Source organism: Galeopterus variegatus, unplaced genomic scaffold (assembly GCF_000696425.1).
Source record: "Galeopterus variegatus unplaced genomic scaffold, G_variegatus-3.0.2 Scaffold2396, whole genome shotgun sequence".
Lineage (NCBI taxonomy): Eukaryota > Metazoa > Chordata > Mammalia > Dermoptera > Cynocephalidae > Galeopterus > Galeopterus variegatus.
In genome coordinates this window covers 156636-171802 of record NW_007728507.1, presented here as the reverse complement: position 1 = coordinate 171802, position 15167 = coordinate 156636, and the positions used below count along the sequence as shown (strand labels likewise).

The window sequence follows — 15167 nt, the reverse complement described above, 5'->3', positions numbered from 1 at the left end:
ATTGTTGCCTCCTACACACTAATCTTATACACTGTGCTCCACATGCCCTCAAATGAAGGGAGGAAGAAAGCCCTGGTCACCTGCTCTTCCCACCTGACTGTGGTCGGAATGTTCTATGGAGCTGCCACCTTCATGTATGTCTTGCCCAGTTCCCTGCACAGCCCCAGACAAGACAACATCATCTCTGTTTTCTACACAATTGTCACTCCAGCCCTGAACCCCCTCATCTACAGCCTGAGGAATAAGGAGGTCATGGGGGCCTTGAGGAGGGTCCTGGGAAAGTGGTGCTGCTGACACTCTCTGCCCTCTAGGGAGGGCTCATGGCTTGCTTCTCACCAATCAAAATGCTCTATGCAACCACTCTTTAATATGGTACTCTAAGATTTCTTAAACTATCCCTTTATTTTCTACAGTGTAGCTGGTGCATAATATTCTTAAGTGGAACTCACCACGCACATATCACCCTGCCTTGGGAATCCCACGTTGGAAAAGGAACTAGAAGAAGAAAATGCCTTGAATGGGTGTCAGACTCACTGTGTGGTGGAATAGCATCCTGACACATTACCAAGTAGACATGGTAGGGGATTAACTTTCCATTTTAACATCCTGTAGCAGTGAGAAACGGTAGTAGTTTGGGGCTAACAAAATTCCAGTAGCCTCTTAGCATCAGCGGAGGAATGCTCTCTTTGAACTGGATTCTTAAACTATTATAGAGAGAAAGATTCGCAGAAGATGTTTCGGACTTCCTGTTTATTAAGCAGGTAATTGTTTGATCAACTAGTGAGGATGAACAGTAGATGTACGNATGAACATTGGGGAACAGGTATACCTTCGACTTGATGATTTCCATTCCTCTGGGTATATTCCCAGCAGTGGGATAGCTGGGTCATATGGTAGATCTATCTGCAATTGTTTGAGGAACCTCCATACCATTTTCCATAGAGGCTGCACCATTTTGCAGTCCCACCAACAATGTATGAGAGTTCCTTTTTCTCCGCAACCTCGCCAGCATTTATCATTCAGAGTCTTTTGTATTTTAGCCATCCTAACTGTCTGTCCCCACAATTTGATGTTGTCCTCACCTCCAGTAACCCATCCAACCAGGCCTCAGACCCTTTCACAACCAGATCTGATTTACCCCTGAAATTTTAGCCTCCAGAATCTCACTCTGTAAACCCACCTTCTTGTCTCTGGCTCCCTCATCTGTGTGATACACACAGATGTCAAACCTTCAAACTCTTGCAACTTCAATCCTTTCAACCTTCTTTTTTATCCCTGTGTGTACCAGCCCTTTCTTCCTTTCCTATCCAGCCTGGAGGTCATGATCCAACACTTTGCCATTCTCATGCCAGCCCCTATTCAACCTGTCTTTCTCTCCAGTCCATCTACTAATCACTGGATTTCTCTATTCCTATACCCTCATCACTGAGCACTCTTAGGAATAACTACAATAACAACAAAAATCACACAGCCACTAAAATTGACACCAACAGAGGTGGGCCCTGAACACAACTCAACAAGCTTGGGTTGCCGAATCCCGTCACCTCATTGACTCCTGAAAACTCTCTCCCCTTTTCCTAAGCCCCCTACATCACCTTCAATTTTTAATTATCATCACTTAACCTCACCACTTACTTCCCAGAAAAAAAAAAAAAAGGAGGCTATAGGCAGAGTTTCCTCAATTTTCTATCCTCTTGACCCTATCTGCACCCAGGAACTAGGCAATTAGTTGAAAATGTATTTACTGAACACAATTTACCCAATGATCAAGCTAGCCAAAGGGCAGTTAACCAAATTTCCCAAATTTAACAACTTGAAAAAATTTGCTTTTGGACACCAAAATCCACTTTGGTGAAATTATCAGTTCACCAAAAATGTGTTTCTATTAGTGATTTGTAAAATTTATAGCAATTGTGTTGCCTGGAAAGGTTTAATAGTCTTGTGGATTCTCTTTTTTAAGGTTTTCAATTAGTTTCAGTTTGATTTAGTTTAGTTTTAGTTTTACCAACGTCTTTTCATTCATTAAATGCATTATGCCAAAGATTTCAGTCAAACTCCATTGAATGTCAGTTTTGTGTGTGATACACATTTCAGACACTTATGATTCAGATGCCTAAAACAAATACATAATACTCATTTGATTGAGCCAAAAAACACAAATCTATGTGCTAAAAATAGTTAAAATGAGCATTTTCCAACTCACTCTATGAGGCAATATTATTCTGATACTTAAACCAGGAAAAGACATCACAAGAAAACAAAAATACAGATCAATATCCCTTATGAATATATATGCAAAATTCCTCAACAGAATACTAGCAAACCAAATCTAACAGTATATAAAAATAATTACATACCATGCTAAGTGGAGTTTATCCCAGGAATGCAAGGTTGGTTTATCATCCTAAAATGAATTAATATAATACACCATATCACATCCCTAGAATAAAAAACAAAACCACACTATCATATCAATACACACACAAAAAGTATTTGAAAAAAATCCAATACCTTTTCATCATAAAACACTCAATAACTAGGAATAAAGAGAGCTTTCTCAACCTAACAAACTAGAATAAAAAACAAAACCACACTATCATATCAATACACACAGAAAAAGTATTTGAAAAAAATCCATACCTTTTCATCATAAAACACTCAATAACTAGGAATAAAGAGAGCTTTCTCAACCTAACAAAAAGCATGTATTAAAAAACCAAACCTAACACCATACTTAATGTTAGAAGACTGGATGTTCTTCCCCCCAGAGTCAGGAACAACACAAGTATGTCCACTCTTGCTGCTTCTGTTCAACATTGTACTAGAGATCCCACCAGGGCAGTTAGGCAAGAAAATGCATCAACATTGGATAGGAAGAAGTAAAAATATCTCTATTCACAGATGAAATTATCTCATACATAGAAAATCCTAAGGAATACAGACACAAACACACACATATACACACAAACTAATAAATGAGTCCAGCAAGGTTACAGGATATAGGATCAGTATTGAAAAATCAACTGCATGCAAAAATCAATTGTAATTTTTACACAATAGCAAGGAACAACCCAAGAAGAAAATTAACAAAACAATGCTCATTACAATAGCATCAAAGAGAATAAAATGCTTAGGAATAAATTTAACAGAAGTACAAACTCATACACTGAAAACTACAATTCATTGTTGAAAGACATTTTTAAAGTTCTAAATAAATGGAAAGACATAACATGTTTGTGGATTGGAAGACAATATTATTAAGAAGCAAATACTTCTCAAAATTATTTATAGATTCAACACAATTCCTATCAAAATCATAGCTGCCTTTTTAGCAGAAACTGCCAAAGCAATCCTGAAATTTACATGGAAGTGTAAGGGATTTGGAATAGCCAAAATAATCTTGAAAAAGAACAAAGTTGTAGGATTCACACTTCCTGATTTCAAACTGAATACAAACTAATCAAAATTGTATTTTACTGGCATAAGGATAGACATATAGATCAATGGGATAGAATTGAGAGTTCAGAAATAAACCCTTACATTTATGGTCAATTGAATTTTTACAAGGATGAAAAAATTAAATGTGGAAAGAGAAGTCTTTTAAACAAATGTTGCTGGGACTAGATATTCACAGAATAAAGTTGGACCCCTATCTCACACCACATATAAAGATTAAGTCAAATTGATCATGGACCTAACTGTAAGAGTTAAAACTGTTAAAACTCTTAGAAGAAAAGTACCATAAATCTTCTTGACCTTGGATTAGGTAAAGCTTTCAGATATGACACCAAAAGCACAATCAACAAAAGGAAAATTAGATAAATTGGGCTTCATCAAAATTAAAAGCTTTTGTGCTTCAAAGCACACCATCAAGAAAATGAAAAGACAATTCATAGAATGGGAAAATTTATTTGCAAATCACATATCTGATAAGGACCTTGTATCCAGAATATATAAAGAATTCTTACAACTCAACAGTAAAAAGACAAATAACTGAATTTAAACATGGGCAAAGGATTTAAGTAGACATTTCTCCAAAGAAGATATACAGATGGTTTTCGGTTTGACAAGAACTGGGAGCCCCACCAGGTTCTCACTACAAAGATTGGGAAAAATTTCCTCATGCTTCCAGAAAGGAGACAAGAAAGGTAATGAATGAGAAATATGTCCAGAGCTTTCTTTCCTTCTTATCAAGCCTACCCTCCAGGGAAACTATTTTACTAGAGCCTAATGGACTTGGGTTTTACCAAACCTAATCGACATGGGGGAAGGAAAACACCCAACTTCAGTTCCCTCCAGCCTTCCTGTTTCTCTAAGGTATGTGTTAGGGGGTGTTGGGGGGGGGTAGGAGAGAGAAGCTGAGAAGCACCTGTGAAGGTCACAGCCCAGGGACACAGGCTCACTAAAAGACTGATACCTAATCGTAAGACTGGAGAATGCTTCCCTTCTCCCTGCACCTTCTCACCACATCAATAAGACTCCTGAGTAATAACAGGGAGTTACAACTAAAAGAACTGCAAGCTTTAGACCCTACTTAAGAAAGCGTCTCTAGGGAAATCCAAAGACAACAGGGAATACAAAAACAAGGACACTAGAGAAAATGTTTAGCCTCTAACACCGCAGCTACAGCAAACAAACAGTAAACACATCCTAACTCCTAACCAGATAAACATAAAATATCACATTAAATACCTATCTGCCTCAGTTCCTTTTACCCAATGTAACAAAAAATTACAAGGCATGCTAAAAGACAAAAAAAAAAGAAAAACCAGTCAAGAGAAAATGAGCATCAGAATCAGACTCAGATGTGGCACAGATTTTGGAATTATAAGACTGCAAATTCAAAATAGCAGTCATTATATGCGAACAGCTTTAATGGAAAAGTGGACAGCATGCATGAACAGATGGATAATGTAAGCCATGAGAAGGAAACTCTAAGAAGTAATCCAAAGGAAATGTTAGAAATTAAAAACATTGTATTGGAAATAATGTCTTTGTTGGGCTCATCAGAAGACTGGACATGGCCAAGGGAAGAATCAATGAGCTTGAAGATATGTCAGTAGAAACTTCCCAAACTAAAAAGCAAAGAGAAAAAAAGAATGGAAAAAAATGAAGCAGAATATCCAAGAACTGTAGTACAATAACAAAAGGTGTAACATACATGTAATGAGAATACTAGAGAAGAAAGAGAAAGGAAGAGAAGAAATATTTGAAGCAATGATAGCTGAGAACTTTCAGAAATTAATGACAGACACCTAGCCACAAACCTAGAAAGCTTGGAGAATACCAAGCATAATAAATACTGAAAAAAATCTATGCCTAGGCATATCATATTCAAACAACAGAAAATCAAAAAGGGAATCTTGAAACCAGAGAAGATATACAAGTGGTCAATAAGCATATTTAAAAATGTTCGACATCATTAGTCATTAAGGAAATGTGAATCAAAACTATAGCAGGATACCACTTTACACCCACAAGGATGACTGTAATAAAAAAGATGAACAATAACAAGTGTTGGCAACTATATGGAGAAATTGGAACACTCATACACTGCTGGTAGAAATGTAAAATGGTGCAGCTACTTTAGAAACAGTTCGGCAAATTTCCTCAAGTATTTCCTCAAAATGTTAAACACAGAGTTATAATATGTACCATATTATAGCAATTCCATTCCTAGGTATATACGCAAGCGAATTGAAAAGATATGTTCACACAAAAACTTTTATACCAATGTTTATAGCAACATTGTTCATAATAGCCCCAAGTGGAAGCAACCCAAATGTTTGTCAACTGATGAATGGATGAACAAAATGTGGTATATCTATAAAATGGAATATCATTTAGCCATAAAAAAATGAAGTACTGATACATATTACAACATGTATAATACTGGAAACATTATGCTACGCGAAAGAAGCCAGACGTTTAAGGCCTCCTATTACATGGTTCAATTTATGTGAAAGGTCCAGAATAGGCAAATCCATAGAGACGGAAAGTAGATTACTGGTTGCCAGGGGCCAGGGGGAAGAGGGAATGAAGTAATTGCTAATGAGTATGGAATGTTTGTTGTTTTTTTTTTTTTTTTGGCTAATGAAAATATTCCAGAATTTGATTATGGTGATGAATTTGCAACCCCATGAAAAGAACATACTAAAACCACTGTGAACGGTACACTTTAAAATGATGAACTCTATAGTATATAAATTGGATCTTCATAAAGCTATTTTTAAAAAAAGTTAAAACCATTTAGAAGTAGTAACAACTACATAATCAACAATAAGGATAAGCAGGTATCTTCCTAAAGTAAAGTCTTCCTATTGTGATATGAATGAAACTGGCAGAAATTCCGTAAAAATTTCTCAGATGTCACTATAACAGGAGACCCATTTATCAATTGCATCATAATATCTTAGAAAGGTAGTCTTGAACTAATGAGTTTATAATAGAACGTACATCATTAATTTTATCACTTTATTGTAGTAAGTATTATACTGTTTACCAACTAGTATGGAAATACGGTATGGCCATATGTCAGCCCACATCTACATATCTATTAAAATTACAAATGAACAAAATGTTAAAGAGAAAGGCAAATTATTGGATTAAAAGTATTTTGTCTTTTTTGAATTTTTAAAACTTTTTCTTCAATTGAAACATAATTGTTATAGATATTTATGGGGTACAGAGTTGACTATCAGTATTTGTGTACAGTATGTGATGATCAAATCAATATAATTAGCATGTTCATCATTACAAATCATAATTATTATGTCTCTTACCCAGTTACTCCCTAACCCCCACTCCCATCCCCTGTTTCTCACCTCTAGTAACTATACATCTGTTCTTTCCTTCTGAAAGTTCAATGTTTTATTGTGGTCTTTCTTTCTTTCTTAGTGTATTAGTCCGTTTGTGTTGCTATAACAGAAATACCTGAGACTGGGTAATTTATAAAGAACAGAGGTTTATTTGGCTTATGATTCTGGGACAGCTGCATCTGGCACGGGCCTCAGGCTGCTTCTACTCATGGCAGAAAGCAGCAGGAAGCCGGCAGGTACAAGCAGATCACATGGTGGGAGGAAGCAAGCTAGAGAGAGGAGGTGCCAGGGTCTTTTAAGCAACCAGCTCTCACAGGAACTAACCGAGTGAGAACTCACTCACTACCCCTCTTCCCCCAGGGAAAGCATTAATTCATTCATGAGGGATCTGCCCCCATGACTCAAACAGCTTCCAGCACTGCCACGTTAGGGATCAGATTTCCACATGAGTTTTGTTGGCAGGGACAGCACATCCAAACTCTATCACTTAGCTCCCTCTTATGAGTGAGGACATGCACTGTGCCTGGATTATTTCATCTAACATAATTTTCTCCAGGCTCATCCATATTGCTGTGAATGGCAGAATTTTATTTCTTTTCATGGCTGAGTAGTATTCTCTGCCTCTTGCTCTGTGGAAGAGAATTGTGAGTCTCCTTTTTCTTTCCTAGAGTCTCTACAGGGAGCTGAAGTCCTTCAGAGACTCGAAAAACATACTTACTCTTGAAAGATCCTAACTCAAACAGTGCTGGACTCTGGCCATTTCTTCATACTTGTGCTCACTTCCTTCAGGGCTGGTATCTACCCAGGAACTCTAATGACTTGTGACTTTTCCTGAGTATTTTAAAGGGGGACCTAGGGCTTGGAGCAGTCTGAAGCCAAGCACCAATGCTACCCAGGGCCTCCTCCTCACTAAGAAGGAACAAATGAATAACAGAGCCAGTGAACCTTGCCTGCCTCCCATCCTGTCATTCAGGATCATCATTCACAAGGCAGGACTTTTGGTCATCCTTTCCCATTTGGTCATCCCCACATTGACTTGCCCTTCCTTGCCTCTAGGTAATTCACACTCCTACTGCTTCCCTGCCTTTTAGCCCTTCCCACTGTGGACACACCCCTCAACCTTTCCTGTTCTCAAACCTCCATTTCGTGGTGATGAACCCCTAAATTCTCAGCCCCTTTATACACCTCTGAGTTTCCACTTCCCATGTACGGGGACTGGCTTTGTTTAAGTACTCCACTTCTTTACGTCACTACTCGCCAGGCTTGCCAAGGCCCAAATAGAGACTACTTCTCCATCCCTACCCCCCAACCTTTGAGAATCATGCCATCTTATTATATAAGCCTCTACTCTCCTCAGTGTCGCCATGAAATGACCTTTACTCTTTTTCATCAAAAATTTCAGTGTATGTGTGTCTGTATCGGTTGTTCTCTCACCAGCATCCACAACTCCTGGGTCCTTCAGGCCTGTAAGACCACCAGCCATCATTCCCCTTAACAGTGTCTCCACTCCTTTAAAGCTTTCCTCAACATTTCTAACTTATTTCATGCCCATTTTTCACAAAATCTCATCTCCTCTCCAGAGAGAATGAGATCATCAAGTCTGACGGTTTTAAATTCCTGCCCTGGCCACCTAACCTCCCTCCACCCCTCCCGTACCCTCATGCGTGCATTTCTCTGCATCCTCACCCACCTTCCCTTCCAGTCTTGAAGCAGGAGGTACTTCTCTGTCTGTTAAAGACCGATCCCTCCTTGTCATGATCATTTCTTCAGTCCGTCCTCTCTCCTCTGGGACCTTGCTCCACTAGCCATTGCTTCTCTGTTAAACATGCCCCTGTTGTTTTCTTTCAAATAGCTTTCCCTCAGCCATCTCCCCACACCTCCTCCCATCTCCATTACCTACCCTTGCTTTCTTTCTCCTTCTGCACTGACTTAGTAGTGGTCCTTCATTCTGTTGTCTCACTAACGTTCTTTCTTTATTCTGGAACAACAACCCCCTTCATGTCTGTCATTCATATAACAAATATATATATATATACTTTTTGTCTTTTTTTGTGACCGGCAATGGATCGCAACCCTCAGTGTCGTGCCCGTACCGGACCGGGACCGGCCACGGGATCGCAACCCTCGGTGTTGCCCCCGCTCCTTGCTCAGCCAGTGAGCAGCCGGTCTGTATGTGGGATCCGAACCCTCGTCGGGAGCGCCGCCGCGCTTCCCAAGCGGCGCACTGTAGCAGTGCGCCACCAGGCCGGCCCCATATAACAAATATTGATTGAGCATCGCCTACATACAGGCACAGCATATATGCGTTACAATGGTGAACAAGCCAGGTCTACTGTTTAATGGAGTATATAGACATTTAATCAAATATTCACACAACCAGAAAGAATGTAAACTTGCAACTGTGACAGCTGCCGCAAAGCAGAAGAACCAGGCACCATGAGAACCTATACTCTGGGGATTTTACCTAGTCAGAGAGGTCAGGGATGATGTTTGTGATGAAGTAATGTTTCAGCTGAGAATTGAAAGTTAAATGAGGGTCACTTAAGAGAGGAAGGGACCAAAGTATTCCCTGGGCAAAAAAACAAGTAGTTGCCAAAGCATTTTGAACAATCAGTCTGAATGGAAGCTGCCATCTTTTAAGTGACCTTGCCCCCTGCCCCCAAGGTTATCTGGATGGACACACAAGTCAATCCAGGCCATCCAGTCTTTCCCAAGGATTTCTGAATTTGTTGTTGGTATAAGGCCCATTTTAAAACTAAGTACATATATAATATTGATTTGAAAATTAATTTTAAAAATCAGTAGGAGGGAGAGGAAGAGACAAATCTTCCATACAGAAGAATTACAAATAACATAGATTATAATGCATGATAAGTTATATTATATATCATATGTAGCCCCTTTAGAAAGTGGAGCTTAATCTTCTCCTCCTTGAGTATGGGACTCACTTCCAAAGAACAGAATATGGAAAGGTGAAAAAAAGTAGCTTTACAGTGGAGAAACCTGGCAGATACAATCTTAACCCAGCAATCAAGACTAACATCACCAGTGAAAATTCATGTTGATATCACATACCCCTGATATGATACGGTGAGAAAGGCAATTCACCCCTCTGTAGTATTCTTCTCCCCAGTCTAATCATAAGGAAAACATCAGAGAAATCCAAATTGAGGGACATTCTACAAAATGCCTGGCTAGTACTCTTCAAAACTCCAAGTCATTAAAAAAAAAAAAAAAAGGAAAGATAGAGAAACTGTCACAGACCATAGGAAACTCACTAAACATGACAAATAAATGCAATATGGTATCCTGGATTAATCTGGGATAGAAAAAGTACATTAGTGGAAAAACTGGTGAATCAGAACAAAGTCAGAAGTTTAGTTAATAATACTGTAAAAATGTTAACTGATGTGAATTAGTAGAAACTGGGTGAAGGGTGTAAGGGAATTCTCAGCACTGTCTTTGCAACTGTTCTATAAATCTAAAATTAGTCCTAAATGAGACGTTCATTTTAAAAAATCAGGAAAAAAATGAAGCTGACAAGCAAATGAAATGAAAAACAGAAACTAGAGATGCAGATAAAGTTTTGATGTATTTGAGTTTCTGGTTCCATTTGCCAGTCATCTCCCAGGTTTGATGACCTGGGCCAATAAATCTACCCTTCTTTCCTAAGTTACTTTTTCATATGTAATTAACTTTTCACTCTTACACTCTGTTACTGCTGTTTTATCTCCATTCCATCTTTATCTCACTGTCACCTGCTATCTTTCCCCTCCTCTCCTTTGTTCACTAAGATCATCAGCTATATCCTGATTCTAAAATCTAAAGGAGACCTGTCAGACTCATGTCACTCTGGTATTTTTACTTTGTTGACAACTCTTATTCTAATAGCTGTTTCTTTCCTTGGCTTCTATGATAACACATTGGACACTACCCTCTTGTTTGACTCCTACTTTGTTGGCTGCTTCTTCTCAGTCTCCTTCATGACTCTCTCTTTGTTACTCATCCCTTAAAGGCAGTCATCTCACTACAAATTCTCTGTAGGTGAGTGCATCCATTCCCATGGTTCCACTTACGACCCATACACTGATGGCTCCGAAATATCTACCCTTAGCTCAGCTCTCTCTTCTGAGTTCCAAATATTATATGCAGCCACCTATTAGACACCTTCATTTGAACATCTCACATATGTCTTAAACTCATCATATCCAAAACCAAATTCATCTTGCCTCTCTCCCCACAAGACTTTTCCGCCTTTCTTTCCCTAACTTCATAAGTAACATACACTAATGTATTACTGAAGAACATGGAAGCCACCTAAAATCCTCCCATGACATATCCCTCACTTCTAGTCAGCCACCAAGCATTATAGTTTTATCTCTTTAATTTCTGTCATATCTTACTCCTCTTTTCTAATCTTACTATCACTGCCTTAATTTAGTCCTTCATCATAAGCTGGGAAATTGAAACCGACTCCCATCTGGTCTTCTTTCATTCTCAATATTGCAGTCAAAATATTGTTGACACGCAACCTGATCATTCATTTCCCTCATTAAATAAACCCTTCAATTGGTCCTCAGAGCCTGGACTTTCTGCATGGCATATAATATCATCCATTATTTTGTCCCATTTACCTTTCCTGCTTTCTCTTCCCACACTAGCTCATATGCACAAGACTCCAGCCTAGTCAATCTACTCAGGACCACCATCACTACCTCCTGTGCATCACCCTCCATGGCCAGAGCTATTTTCTTTCATGCCCTTGTGATTTTGAACATACTGCTGTTTATTCTGCCTGAAAGTCCTTTCTCCAACTTCTCCCTCTGATATGCTTCTATTAATTCTACAAGATCCAGTTCCAGTGTCATCTTTGTGACACTATTTGCTGATGTCCCAACTCTGTTCTGAATTAGGAATCCCTTTCTATGTTCACAAACCTATGCTTTCTTCTATTATTACACTTTCTGGTGCCAGTTTGCAGGTCTGTTCTCATAGCTTGCTATGAGCTCCTTAGTCCTGTCTTAATTAGCTATGAATCTCAAGTATAAAACTTGCACATAGCAGACACTTAAATGTGTCTTCGATAAATCGAGGAAACAAGAAAATAAATAAATTTAGGTTCTCCTATTTGAAAACTCTCTCGCCCCTTAAAATCCCTGTCTCGGGCTGGCCTGTTAGCTTAGTTGGTTAGAGTGAGGTGTTATAAAATGAAGGCCAAGGGTTCAGATCCCCATACTGGCCAGCTGTCAAAAAAGACATAACAAAACAAAACAAAATCCCTGTACCCTCCCTCTGTCATAGGTCTCTCTCCTTCCATGTGGTCAAGACTCTTTAAAGAATAAGCTCTGCTCCAAGTCTTAGTTGCTCACTTCCCACTCACTCCATTACTACTGAGTGCTGGCTAACTCCCATCCCCACAATCCACCTACCTTTACCCTATTGACCCCAAGGTCACCAGGTTACCCCCCTCTTGGCCAAATCCAGTGGATATTTTTCAGTCCTTACCTCCCTGGCCTTCTTCGTGTCATTCAACCCTGACAACACTCCTTCCTTCACAGCTTCTTTCTTGACCTTTCCCTCAGTTTCAGTGGCACCACTGGCCTCCCTTTCTTTCTCAGTCCTCTCTGGCCATACCTTCTCACTTTCCTTTGAGGACATTTTTTCTCTCCTCAACCTTTAAATGTTGGAGCTTCTCAGGGTTCGTCTTAGGCCTTCTTCTCTTCCTAATGTGCATTCTCTCCCTGACCAATCTCATTCACTCCCTTAGCTTCACTCACCATCTGTCACATTTACCATATAAGGCAACCCAAACCTAAGGGGATTCCTCATTTTCTCAAATCCAAACATAAGAAAGTCTGAGAAGCTTTTTTACTAGCCTGAAAATTTATACCTTTAAGGGTGAAAAGAAAACAAACAAAAGTCTACTTCTATCAGTTAATGGGCTTTATTATACATGTATTTAAATTAACATATCATATAAAATAATAATTTATAAATATTGGGTTTTTTCCATTCTCATAAGTTAATAAACAATTTTATGCATACTCTTAACATGCATCCTCTAAAGCAGTGTTTTTCTCATCATTAGGGTCACTTTTTCAGCCATCTTACACATTTTTCGAGAACAAATGACCTTCTCTTCAGTCTAAGTGAAGCACTTGGGAGAGGACACAGCAGTTTGAATCCACAGATGATGCAGTCCTTGGAAACTTTATCCTAAGTCACAAGTCACTTTGTATCATACTAAGGCACTTGTTTTTTGGCATACGTCCTGCAAGAGTATATTCATGACTTCTAAAACTCAAAGTATTGCTTTTTAAAAATTATTTTTAATTGTTAACCTTTTTACTGAAGTGTAACATTTATACAGAAAAGAGCACAAGTGTTCAGCTCAATGAATTGTCACAAAGTGAAACACTTCTATAATCTCCCTCGGGCCAAGAAACAGAACATTTCCAGCATCCCAGAAGCCCCTCCCAAGTACTACTGTATTGCTTTTTAAAGCAATCTTTAAAAAGCTTGTTTAGAGACATTCAACACATGCAGTTGTGAGGTCATGCTACCGGATATAGTTACCAAAGCTGTGTTAAATTTCTTTGACAATGGATTCTGTGGCAAATGACCTCTACAAGCATCCAGAATAGATTATTGAGGACATTTCAGGTTAACTGGTCTTACCTAAACAGTAAACATAGTTAGCATTTATTGGGCACTTACTATGTGCCATGTACACAGTGCTTTACATATCTTAAATAAATTAATCCTTAGGCCCACTTTATTGATGAGAAAACTGAGGCAGAGACAGGTTAAGTAACTTTCCCAAAGCCACACAGCTTGTAAATGGCAGAGTCTGGTTCCCGAGCCAGGCAGTCTGGCTCCAGAATCCACAAGCTTAGTCACCATACCATATTGCCCTATCCAGTGGTTTGTTGTTCAAAATAAAGTAAATGAGACCAAACCCTGTAATATGAGAGACTTTGTAAGAACTCAAATATAAGGTTACTCCCTCTTTCCTGAGGGATGATTTTGGAGACACAAAAAAGCAAAAACCTCACCCTATATTCAAGCTTATACGGTATTTGCAGATGACTCCCAAATATTTATGTCCAATGCAGACCGCTCCTCTAAGCTGCAGACCTACCTACCCAACAGGCACTTCAAAGTCAGCAGCCCCAAATCACGAGTCATCCATCATCTCTCCATACCAAACCCCCCCCCCCGCCCCTCAACCTACTCCTGCTCCTTTTGTCTAGCACAGTGAATGTCACCACCATCCATCCAGCTGCCCAAAGCCAGAAACTTGGATGTCGTTAAAGACTCCAGCCTCTCCCTCACGCCTGTCTTCCAAAATCACATTCCCTTCCTCTGTTTTAACTGCAAGTTTTTGTTTTTTTTTTCTCTCCATAAGTTCCTGATTTCTTCGTACCATCTGTACACGTATCAAGTCCAGAATACCTTTTTTTCTCACAGCCTACGTATGGTCATAAAGAAGAAGAGATGTGGAGGTGTCAAAACTCTTCTAGTTCCTTCAAGAATGCCTACTCTCTACGTGTCTGATTTCACCTCTCCCCCGTTTTCCTCCCAAGTTGACCCCTCAAGTCCCTTCCTATCTCCCTGCCCAGCTTCCTCCTAGCTTTATTTTTTCTGGGGAGTATACTTTGAGTTAGACCATCATCCCCCAAACTCTTCTTTCCAAGACCCCCCAATCTCTAGCCTCAAACTCAGGATGAAGGAAGAAGTGAGGGAAAGAGAACCAGGGGGATGAAGGAGGGAAAAGGCATAAAGGAATAAAGAGAATGGGATCATGAGAAGTGACTGGCAGGAGAGAATGGGGAAATTAGGATGGAAGAAGGGGATGGGAAGAGGAGTGTGGGGAAAAGAGGAATGAGAGGAGAGAACGGGTAGAAGGTGTGAGAAAAAAGGTGTGACGAGGAGATGGGGAGAAAGACACGGGGAGAAGGGGGTGGGGAGAAAGCAGTGAAGAAGAGAGACGGGGAGAAGGGATAAGAGCCGGGCTGGGAAAGGGACGGGGGGAGAGGATAGGGAACAAGAGTGAGAAGACGCGGATGGAGAGAGAGGCTGGGAGGGAGAAGGGGCCAGAGGGAGAAGGGGACAGGGAGGGAGAAGAGGGGACGGTGGGGGAAGAGGGGCACGGAAAGGAGATGGAAGAGGAGAACGAGAAGGAGGCGAGCAGTAGGGAACGGGGAGAACGGGGAGGGGAGAAGTGACGAGAAGGGACGAGAGAACCGGGACGTGGGGACGGCGCGGCGCCGGGGCCGGATCCGGCGCCGGGGCCTGGGGCCGGGAAGTCGAGGGGCGGAGGGAGGACGGGCGGGCGCTGGGGGGGCC

At 40.1% G+C, this 15167-nt stretch overlaps 1 protein-coding gene across 1 annotated transcript in view; it reads left to right on the top strand.

The window, feature by feature from the left end:
* LOC103597712 (olfactory receptor 2AG2-like) overlaps window positions 1-294 on the top strand; it is a 38516-nt gene extending 38222 nt beyond the window's left edge. The window contains exon 2 of the mRNA XM_008581581.1: window positions 43-294. Coding sequence (XP_008579803.1) covers window positions 43-294 — 252 coding nt within the window. The remainder of the gene's footprint in view (window positions 1-42) is intronic.
* The last annotated feature ends 14873 nt before the right edge of the window (window positions 295-15167 follow it).